General features: G+C 41.6%; 1 protein-coding gene across 16 annotated transcripts in view; it reads left to right on the plus strand.

The window, feature by feature from the left end:
- Positions 1-12,157, plus strand: part of nbeaa (neurobeachin a) — a 361,602-nt gene that overhangs the window by 187,098 nt on the left and 162,347 nt on the right. For all 16 annotated transcript variants that reach the window (XM_034178254.1, XM_034178240.1, XM_034178256.1 and 13 more), the window contains exon 8: positions 789-935. In XM_034178254.1, coding sequence (XP_034034145.1) covers positions 789-935 — 147 coding nt within the window. The remainder of the gene's footprint in view (positions 1-788; positions 936-12,157) is intronic.

The following is a 12,157-nucleotide window of genomic DNA, read 5'->3' on the forward strand; positions in this document are numbered from 1 at the left end:
CATCAGAGCCAAGGTTTCCTGTTTTAATATAACGCGTGCAAAACGCTAAAACTGTATCTTTCAATTAAGCAAATTACTGTCCTATGTGGTTAGTGCTGAAAAATTACTGTGCCTCATGTCGGAACTTGCACTCTGCCCCTGCAGATGAAAGGAACTTGGCTATAATGGCCACTGTAACAGTTTTTCTGTCCCCGACATGTGAATGCATCATGCCTGTTTGATCTTGTAATGTACTGTGCATTAACAATCACAACTAGAACAGCCCACAGAGTGCACACCTCCATAAAGATTCTCATGCGTATCTTGCATTCTTTCATTCATTTTCTATGCTTGTTTACTCAAATCAAGAGTGTCGGGGGGGCTGGGCCCCATCCCAGCAGTGGTAAGGTGAGAGGCAGAGTACAGCCTGGATAGGATGCCAGTATATCACAGTGTCTCATAGAGACCGACAAACTCAAAAAAGGCAACAGTGCTAACCACTAAGTCACCGTGCCGCCCACCTATCTTTCAGTGTTAAGAGATGGATGTATGTTCATGGATGTGCTCATTTATGTGTATTATTTGTCAACATGCCCAAGTTTTGCCCTAAGGTTCATAAATACATGGTTATAATGTTATGGATTTGGCAGTGATGACAGTGACCCCATTTCTAAATTTACTGTTTGAATTCCATAGTTTTTTTTTTTTTTTTTTTTTTTTTTTTTTTTTGGTCGGGTGGGACTTTCTAGTATTGAATGTAATAGCTATTTTTCTGCATAACTTTTTTTTTCCTCTTTATTTTTCCCCAGAGTTATGACAAGTGTTTCCTGGGCTCATCGGAGACAGCGGATGCTAACAGGGTGTTTTGTGGTCAACTGGGAGCCATTTATGTATTCAGTGAAGCGCTCAACCCAGCACAGATCTTTGCCATTCATCAGCTTGGCCCCGGATACAAGGTGAGACAGCTTTGGCTGCCTTATCAACTGTACATCCTCTGTATTCTTTACTGCACATCAGTGTCATGCTCTGCTTAGCAGGCACACCATTCAAGCAGCCTGACAACTGCATTCTCAGTGTTACTTAATCGGCGCAGCAGGGGCGGTATTTCATTCGCTCTGCTGTACTGTTGTGACGAAAGGGGAAGTTGAGCCAAAAGGCAAAGCTCTTGATCAACCAGTCATTCTTTGTTACTACTTTCATCTATAATCACAAGGATTGGGTCATGACAGAAAGAAGTAGATCGCAGGTACAAGAAGCCGAAAAGGGTTTCCTCAGGAGGGTGGCTGGTGTCCCCCTTAGAGATAAGGTGAGAAGCTCAGTCATTCGTGAAGAGCTCGGAGTAGAACCACTGCTCCTTCACGTTGAAAGGAACCACCTCAGCTGAACAACTTCAAATGTCCTCAAAAGTTCCACTTTTGAAGACATTTTTCATACTACTACTACTACTACTACTTATAATAATATTAATAACAATAATAACAGTAACAATAATGATGATAATAATAATACTTTAACAACTAAAATGTTTAAGCCAGTATTTCTCCGAGTCTAGTTTTTACTCCTATTTCTGCACTAAATTTAATTGATGAGCTATATAAAAATAAGTTTACTAAATTTAACTTTTCTGCATAACTAAAGTGGAATGTGAAGCATTATCTTTTTTTAATGTAATGTCTAAGCTCAGCATTACTGGGTCTGTTTGGGGTTCTAGCTTTAAAATCAGGTTAGTTGGGATGAGGGAAGCCAAAAATATGAAAAATGATTATGGTTCTTGTGGTTAGTAATCTTATCAAGCAAACATGTAGGTTGTGATGTCAATTTTGGTTAAAGGCAAAGAAAAGGTGAAAATGTGCAAATGAAATGAAAATACAAATACAACACACATTAAGCAGTACAACTAAACTGGGGGGGGGATCTGGGTGAGAAAACAGTCATCAGAAATCCCTCCAGAATGCATCAAATCCCCCCAAATCTTCTGGAGGGCCTTGAGTGGCCCCCAGTCCACCTACTGGCAAAGGTCCACATTTACCAAAAAAGCCCCCCCCCCCCCCTCCTCCATTTCAGATCTTGGCTATAGGCCTGAGATTTTAATTGGTAAAAGTTGTAGAAAATCTGTCCCCTTAAAATGTGTTAATCCTGAAGTATTTAAATAATGTGGAGGTTAAAGTCTTTCGATATGATGCTGCATTAGAAAAGAGCAGCAATGGTTAGTGAGTGAATATAGTAATCTTGTTCAGCAGGAGAACGATTTGCCGTTTTTGTTGCTGTCTCCACATTGTTTTACCTTAAATCCTAGGGCGCGATCACAGCAGTGTTTCTATGAACAGGTAGGTGGTGAACATCTTATGATTTGACCGTGAAAAAAAATTTCAGAAGATTTTGTTTTTGCTTTAATCCCTGAACCCATTATGTAAATTACATGGTGGACATTTGATAACTTACTGTTTCATAGGTATGTAAATGAGCTAAATACATTTTGCGGTTGTGTGATACAGAACATTGAGCGTTACAGAAATGATCACACTTCCAGATTAGGAGTGTATTACTCAAGTTGAACGTTATGTTGACATGCCAGGTTTAACTAATAATGGACCAACTTACAAAACTGGAAATTATGGATAGAATTTTCTCAAAATGTGTTCCGTTAGCACGTGGTCCCCTAACTGCAAGTGGCACTAACCTCAGTGATGCTGACCTTGGATGATTCCAAATACAATTGATACTAACTGTTCATGCGGGCTTCTATTAGCGTGACCTCATTTAGCATTTGCTTTAAAATGGGCCATCATTATTCAAATGTATGATTTTACTGGAATATCCAGAATAAAGAACGGTGCACTCCAACCTAGAAACCCTGTAATTTCTGAAAACCTTTCATCACTAATGTAAATGTGCATATTAATGGAAATGAAATGATTTTTCTTTGAAAAATGAGAACTCATTAATAATACACGAGAGACACTTGATTCTTACGCCACAGGTACCCCTTGGGTAGGTGAGCTGCTTAAGTTTTAGTGTTTGTGCACATCAGGCAATTCAAGTGCTTTCTGTTTCCTATTGGCTTTGACAGTAGGGTTTGGCAAGTACACACCAGGAAGTTCACAGTAGTGAAGGCAGATGTAATCAAGATGTAAATAAGATGAATGTTTTATAGATATTTTTGGGCAAACTGATAGAATTCTCCACAGCCTAGAAAACAGTCTTCTGTGTATGAATTGTATTTCACCTGGAAAATGTTCAGAATATAGCAAAATTTTGACATGATTGGCAATCTATTCTTTTTTTGCTTTGAATATAGCTCTAATCATCTTTGTAGTTTTGTTTAGCTCCTTGAATAAGTGACTGATGAGCCAGTGTGAAATTCAGCCAATCTGATAGGATATAGTGTGTATAACAGAAGTCCTCCTGGCCTGATGATATGGCTCCATCCTGGAATTTTGGGCATGGGCACATCCCAAAGTAGTTGTTAAAGTAGTTGTTTCTTGTTGGCCAAGCTAAGTGTCCAGGTACACTTTTTTATAGGGATGTCCCGATTAGGTTTTCTTTTTGGCCCCGATCTGATTCCGAGTCATCTGATTTTGAGTATCTGCCGATACCGAGTCCCGAGCTGATACTTTAAAAAAATAAATGAACAATGAACAAATGCTAAATATATAATAATTTCATTTTAATCACCTTATTTTATTATTTATCACTTAAATAGTGCACTTCTCCTTGAGGTAGCTTGAACAATCAAGTAATAATCTACCAGACTTAAAAAATGTACAAATCTCCATGTTATTTTATTTGTCTAAAAATAAGGTTTCTAAAGAACCATTTATTGATTTAGCTATTTTAATTACAAGTGTAAACTTTTTTAAACAGTAATCTGAAATTTTGAGGTAACAAACAACAACAGAAAACATTCCCAAGGATTTTTCTTTAGACATGTGGTTTCTGCACTGATCTGTGGTTCAAATCCCTGCCTGACTGGAAAATCACTAAGGGCCCTTGGGCAAGGTCTTTAATCCCCTTTTGCTCCCAGTGTGTACTGAGTGCCATGTATGGCAGCACCCTGACGTTGGGGTGAATGTGAGGCATAATTTCTAAAGCGCTTTGAGCGTCTGATGCAGATGGAAAAGCGCTTTATAAATGCAGTCCATTTACCATTTGTACAGATAAGTGGTTTCTGCCACTAGTCTTTTGTGTTTTGGCCCGACGCGTCGTTCCTATTGGACAGCACGAAGCTACGTCACAGTTCAGAGCATCGAAAGTTCAAAAGTCAACTTGAAAAGTAAAAGGAAAAAAAAAAAACAACTTACATTTGCGTCGTGACAGTCCGTGTTCCCCTCTGATGCTTTATCAGTGTTCAACAAGTTCAGAGCAGCGCAGTGAATGTGAATGAAGATGGAAGCTCTTTAAGACGCGCTCTGTGCACACACCATCTCTCGCTCCGTTTTGCAGACAAACAATCACAGGACAATTTGTTTTTTGGTTTTTGTTAATCAGATGACAGATCGTCGTCCTGAGGACTTGGTCAGCACCAGGAAGGATGACTGAGCAAGAGTTTCTGAGCAACGCGTCATGCTGAGAGTGTAAACACACAAACAGCAGTTCTGTGAAAGAAACTTTGCGCGCGTAACTCCCTCCACCTCTGTACGGTTAAACTTATGTTTTTTCTTTTGTTCACTAAAAAAAAAAAAAGATTAGGTTGAACTTTGACCACGTCAGCCTGCCGACAAGCGGCAATGCGCGCTTCCATCAGAAGCGTCACGTCAAAAGCCAAGCTAAAGCGACGCTTCTGACGCCTCTAAAAAGCAACGCGTCTCACGCCTCTGACACGTGAAAGGCCCATTAATCTGCAATAATGAGCCTGAAATAGCGCTGATCAAAATAATGAGGATAAAATCTATATCGGATTCCTGATCTGGATGCAACCTCCGATTTCGATCAAGTCTGAAACCATGTGATCGGGCCCGATTTCCGATCACGTGATCGGATCGGGACATCCCTACTTTTTTATGAGGTTCTTATCATGGCTGAATTCAGTATTGTTTGAAGCAGTGTTAACAAACGGTACAGTATCCACTACCATTATCCATCAGTCCAAACATGTTTAGTATGATCATTGTATAACAACAAATCAATGACTTTACTGTAGTAGTTATCATTGCTAGTTAGCGTGATCTTAGTGCCATCTTTTCTGTGTAACTTTGATGGTGATTGGCAAGCCTGTTGCATTATTACCACCAACTGGACAGGAGTACGCAGCAGCATACAGAACAGACAAAACAAAGTAAAAGTCCTGCATTGAAAATGTTATTTAAGTAAATCTACAAAAGTACGAGTATTAACATATACGTAAAGTACAGAAGAGCCTGCCCAGGCCCCTCCTTACTGCTTTTGGACCTCCACTCACTGGGGGATGCCCCAGTAGCTAGAGGAATATTTTTTTCATTTTGATTGAATCTCTTCAAACTCAGAACATCACGACTGCCAACCACTATTTTCAATTATTTTTGGGAGGGAATGAAATTTCAGAATCTTGTAGGAAAATTCTAATATTGCACAGCTGTGACAGCAGTGTGGCAACAAACAAAGGGGTTTATTGGCAAAGTCTTAAAAATGAATCCCCTCTGTTTTTGTCATTCATTTGAATTCATCCCCGGGATTGAAAAACTGCAGCTAGAACAGCAGAAGCAGCGTGAGAGGAGAGCAAAATAAAAGAATGCCTCATTGCAATGCACCTCCTGGGAAGTACTATGTGTCAAATCACAAAGTGATGATGTAGAACACTTTGAAGGTATCTGAGGGTAGATTCTCCATTTTCTGCACTATTAGAAATTAATTTAAATTATATATGTTTTTGGCTTTTAACACTGATGGCTTAAAATAAAACAAACCTTCTTTGTCTTTTGGCCTGGCTCCCCATTGACACAGGAGAAGCCACGACATTTTGCCAGCTGTCTGCCTCTCATTTTGGCAGAATTATAAGCCTCAAGCCACCTATAGCCCGTTTTTGAAGGTGTCTAGCGCTATCAGAAATTCATCACTATGAGGCTACAAGTACAGCTGAGCATTATTATATGTGAACAGCTGCTCATATTTAACTCCTGAGCAAGAATCATTAGGAAGAGAGCATTTCAACAAGTTATTATAGGTCATCAGGTGTCTTACATTAGGGGTGGGTGATGCACTGGTGTCATAGTCATCACCGGTGTGGTAGTGCACCACAATATAAATTGCTCAATGCTTTAACACTATGATGCATGAAACACACCAGATGTGTCGAGAGTGCATGGCGACTGTGTTGATTTTCATATTGGCACTTGTGTTAACACATTACACCTTGTGCGTTTTTCTCATCATGGCTGCCGCGACTTAGTAGAGAATAGAGCCAGGGTCTATTTTTCATTGTGTGACATTAGTGGCATGCAGCAGACATAGACAGAAAAGTAATATATAGGTACTGATTTTACGCCTCCTGATCGGAGGCGTATCTCATTATCCGCATCTCGTTGAGGCACACCTGAGCTCGGGAGGTCCCTGTCATGGTTTCCAGCCAGCGGCAGCCAGCAGGGAATCCCTACTGGAGACATTTCCGCACTGAAAGAAAAAAGAAGTGGATCCTGGATTGGAAAAGTCAGCTGGTTGTATCGGAAATTTGTAATCCGTGCATGTTGATATTGGAACCCGCTACTGACATTGGATTGGATTGGCCCCATCCCTAGTTAGAAATGTTCTTTTAATGGTGCAAATGAAAAATAATGTTATGTGGGCCGCTGAAGAGGAGGTACTACTGGCCCACCACCACCAGAGGGCGCCCTGCTTGGAGTGCGGGCTCCAAGCACGAGAGGGCGCCGGACCCTGAAGAAGTGACAGCTGTCATTCATCCCCTGCACCAGCTGTCACTCGTTCATCATCAGCATCACCATCTTAAAAGCCGGATCGGAACTCCACCTCCTCGCCGAGAAATCGACTACCGTAAGGTAATTTCTCTGCTGACTCATACGTTGAGTAATAACCTGAACTTTTGTTGCAGCCGGTATCCTGTGGTGTTCGCCCTTATCTGGGAAGTGGCGTGGAGCGTGACGACGACAACCGCGCTACAGATAAGTGGTCACACCAGGAGCTGCACGAGTGTGTGATTCGGAGGTGGAGGTTCTCCTCCTAACTGTGTACAGACTATAGACCACTGAGTGTAAGGAGTTACACTCATTCATCTTTTCTCTGCTTTCTGCCAGCAGTACCAGGGTCGACAGCCGAAGACAGAGGTCACCTGGGGATTCGGGACTTGGCGGCTCCGGTGTTCTTCAGACCGTTGGTGGTGGAGGCCGTGTGGGACGCGGTCTCTCTCTCGTCGGGGTCTTCTATCTTCGAGCCTGCCCACACGTCACCTGGTGTTAATTGACTTTGCAATTTCTGTACATTTCGTTGTGTATTGTCACAACAGTAAATTGTTACCTTTTGGCTTACTCATTGTCCGTTCATTTTGCGCCCCCTGTTGTGGGTCCGTGCTACGACACCTTCCCAACAAATAAGATGAAATTATAAAAATAAATCCACAATAAATCCACATATTCATTCATTTGGAAATCGGTAATCATTTCATTGAATTTGTATGCTCAAATAAGATTATCATTCATAGGGACATATCGTGCAAAACCATGAATACTGTAATATAATGCCATCATTGTCCAAAATGGTGAGAACCACCATGATATTAATTTTAGATCAAGTTGCCCACCCATATCTTATATAGTACAGATACTAAAGTTTACTGGCAGAAGTACCCCATAAATTTCAGTTTGCATATGAGCATTGCAGAAGTCTAAAACAGGCTGCTTCGCAACTACATTTTGCTTATAGCAGAAGAATTTCTAGAGGCACAGTCATAGAGCTGTGTTGTACTGAAACCCCGACCACCCCTTTGCTGTCATAAATGAGAAAAATATCCATATTACACAGTTAGTCCCTTTAATTACAAAGACTTGGAAACATGTTGACAACATGCAGCGTGTATGTAGGTTTTTTGATATATGGTTGTCTATCTTAGACATAGAATTATGAATTAATATATTGGTGACAGGACCTTTCGCTTTCTTTTACACAACAGTTTACAATGGAGTTCGCACACACTCACAGGCTTGGAGGTTTTGCATTTTGTTTTTTTCCCCCACATGTAATGATTTGTTCTGTCACAGCCCTCTGTTTCCAGGGGCTGATCAGTCAGATGATTGCCTCTCTGCGTGGCACAGAATGGGCTTCTCTGATGCCCAGAAGAGACCATTAAATGGTTCACTTGTTTCGAAGCTGCAGGCCGTGAAACTGGATCATTTTGTAATGATGAGTGTGCTGGTTTTTCACTCTGCTAAAGGAGAGCGCCAGTGGGACTCCTGTCTTAATGCGACTACAGGATTCTCCTTGTTCTCATGACTTCACACAAATGATGCGCCTATATGAGGAGCTGATGCTGTTATTGTCTTATCTCTTTTCACTGCAGGCAGTATTACTTGCGTCTTTTTCTATCACTCTCTTTCTACACACACACACACACACACACACACACACACACACACACACACACACACACACACATATATATATATATATATATATATGCTGCCTGTAGCCGCTTGCTCACAGACGCTGTTGGTGCCATTCAGCAATAAGGAGCAAAAGGCAGACGGGTCAGTTTGCTAAACAGGTCTCAGGTTTCTCAGGTCTTCTCAGCTGATGCTGATCATGATGGCCAACACACTGTGAATTATACGTGCCTCTGTGCGAGGTTCAGCAATTTCCTCAAGACAAGTAGACAGAACATTTAGTCTTGTTTTTCTGTGTTGGCTGGCTGTTTTTTTTTTTTTTTTTTTTTTTTCTGTTGTGTGTTCTGTTAATGCCTTGTCAGTCACATATTATTGAGCACATTGCTGGCTTCATCAGGAGGTTCCAGATGTTTTGTTGCGTAACAGTGTCAACCAATCTGGCCAAAACATAATTAACGAGCCCTGTTTGAGTCTACCTGCATGCCTGTATTATATGTTTCCGTGCAAGTATGTTTGTGTCCAAATGTCTCCTGTCTGCATTTGTTAGGTTTATTTGGTGAAATTCTTTATTTATTCATATTTAGCCAAATGGCTGGAGGCTTCAGAGTGAGTAATGCCAGCCCAGTCTCACGTTTTTTTTTTTTTTTTCGTGCTCCCGTGACGAAATGAGTCAAATTTGTGACAGGGCTTTTTTTAACTCAGTATTCCTAACCCTACTCCCACTCCCAACCCTAACCTTAACCATAACCATAACCTAATCTTACTCTTTCCCCCCACCCTAACCATAACCATAACCACCCCCCCACCCCCGCTTCACTTTTGATTTCGTGCACCCATCACGGAATGAATTAGAATGAATTCGTGCTATTCACACGAATAAGGTCTAACCTTACCCCAGGAGCAAGTACATGCGACAGTGGTAGTTTTGTTCAATTAAGGATTCTGTTTTTGTTATTCTTCTGTTTTTTTCCGTTTCAGTTTTTCCCCATTTCTTTTGTTTAAGGAATTCTTGTAAAATCTGTTAAAACCTTGTATCTGTTTTTTTCTTCTTCCTCTGCTTCTTATTGTACTTGTTGTTGTTGTTAGCAGCTGACTTCCAGGGATCTGCAGTCTCTTACTTGAACTACTACAGTAGGGTGATGATTCTGTTCTGGTGTTGCAAACAGTTTTGGTTTCAGTCTGGGTGACAGGTATCATCCTTACAGAGAGGAAGAAAGGACTTATTGTGCCTCTCTGGAAAGGAAAGGGTGATTGCCTGAGTTGCAGTAATATCAGAATTATTACACTGCTGTCTGTGTCAGGAAAGGTTCTTACAAGCATCCCATTCCAGTTTTTTTCTTGCTCAGCGACTGGAGCAGTCTGTCTAAACATCCAGGAGGTCAGCCAGAGACTATATCCTAGCTCTGCGATCATTGGTTTTTGGGTGGTTTTGAGTTACCAGGTGGTTACAACAGAGAGAATGTTATTTTAAGGAACAAACCACCATTGCTGTACCACTGAAAACTGTATACTGGTGTATATTCTGTAAGAGGTTTCCATGAATCTCCCAATTAATTTTTGGTGCCGGACACTATTGGAAAACAAATCAAACAAACAATTCCATTTTAAAAGGCTTACGATACCATAGTAAAAAAATAAAATAAAATTATGGAGGAATGACAATATTAGGAGGCATCATCATCATCATCATCATAATTATCATAATAAATGAATTGCCAAAATTGTACTTAAACCCCAAGAAGTGTCCAAACTACATCCTGAGAACCCTTATATTGTTTTTGTTCAATTTTGGGTTGGTTTTCAGTGATCTCTGGCATATTCGATATTCATTGGCTTGGTTTTGGGTGGTCTGATCTGAGAGGTTTATCAGCTTTGGGTGGTCCGGTTTACTGAGAAATTGATTTGTTCTTGGGTGGGGTGAGTACCCAGCTCCATTAGTCTTGGGTGGTATCAGTCATCTCTTACGCCACATTCACACCAGGTGCGACCAGACGCCATAAATTTGCATCGGTCACGTGGCGTCGGACGCGCCACCATCGCCTGGTGTGTTGCTCTGCTTTCGCTGCGAAAATTCACCCCAGTGCGTCATCAAATAGGAGGAGCTTCCATTCCGCTCGCCGTCTCCGGTTGTCAGTCAAGTTAACATGACAGACCTTGATCACACGGAGCATGTTGTTGTGGAAAGCTGACAAACGTCATGAGACGTTCCCAATTCGGGGAGTATCATTATTTGCTGCAGGAGCTGCGTCTGGATGACGGCCGCTTTCAGCGGTCCTTCCGTCTCTGCAGGGCCCAGTTTGAGGACCTCCTGTCCTGTTCACGCGCGCACATGTAAACAATTTAAAAAAAAACCTCCACTGCCCCTGCTGTGGGGCTGCTCCTCGCTATTCCCCCAAAAACTCAGTCATAATTGTGTTTAGAAACCACTCACCATTTGTTTTATTATACATCTGTGTAGTTAATAAATAAAATAATCTTAATGGATGCTTCGCTCGCACACGCACGTATAGAAGAAAAAAAAAACTCCACTGCCCCTGCTGTGGGGCTGCTCCTCGCTATTCCCCCAAAAACTCAGTCATAATTGTGTTTAGAAACCACTCACCATTTGTTTTATTATACATCTGTGTAGTTAATAAATAAAATAATCTTAATGGATGCTTCGCTCGCACGCGCACGTATAGAAGAAAAAAAAAACTCCACTGCCCCTGCTGTGGGGCTGCTCCTCGCTATTCCCCCAAAAACTCAGTCATAATTGTGTTTAGAAACCACTCACCATTTGTTTTATTATACATCTGTGTAGTTAATAAATAAAATAATCTTAATGGATGCTTCGCTCGCGCGCGCACGTATAGAAGAAAGAAAAAAACTCCACTGCCCCTGCTGTGGGGCTGCTCCTCGCTCTTCCCCCAAACTCTGTCATAATTGTGAAATAAAGGACAAAAGGGACATAAGTCCTGCTCACAGGCTGGCTACCAGAGACAGGACATGTTCACATCCAACTCAGTCAAACTCCAGACATCTCCACATCACTACATATTCAGTCCCTGATTGGTCATCGTGGCGCGACAAGATGAAAAAGTTCAGATTTTTCAACTTGGGGAGGAGGGCAACGCAACATGACGCGACGCAGTGTCACGCCGCAAACGCGGCAATCGCTCAAAATCGCTTCACTCGCGTCGCTTCATTTGCGTCCATCGCGTCGTGCTGCGTGGTTTGGCGCCACAACGCGTCCTTCCGTAGGGATTACATGGCAACCTGTCGCTCGCGTCGCACCCAGTGTGAACGCGGCTTTAGACCTACAGTTGGGTGGCCTGGATACAAAAAATTAGACCAATACACACTGTAACTACTCAGAACAAAGCCTGCCATCATTATGATTATACAATAATGTAGCAGAATTACCTAGTTTCTATGCTATTCATGAGATATTTATTATTTATTTCTCTGTTAATTCTAGATTGTTTTTCAAAATGACTTCCATGCATGTTTTGCTAGGCACTGCAGAACTTAGATTGACAGATCGGACTTCATTTACGTATATCTGTTGTGTGGAGATGCAGGGTGGCCCAGTCTGAGCTGAATGGGTTTGGCATATTTGTGCTGCTATCGCTGCAGGCCAGTGTCATATCTGCAGCTGTGAGGTGTTAGACTGT

The sequence above is a fragment of the Thalassophryne amazonica genome, chromosome 9 (assembly GCF_902500255.1).
Source record: "Thalassophryne amazonica chromosome 9, fThaAma1.1, whole genome shotgun sequence".
NCBI classification, from domain to species: Eukaryota; Metazoa; Chordata; class Actinopteri; order Batrachoidiformes; family Batrachoididae; genus Thalassophryne; species Thalassophryne amazonica.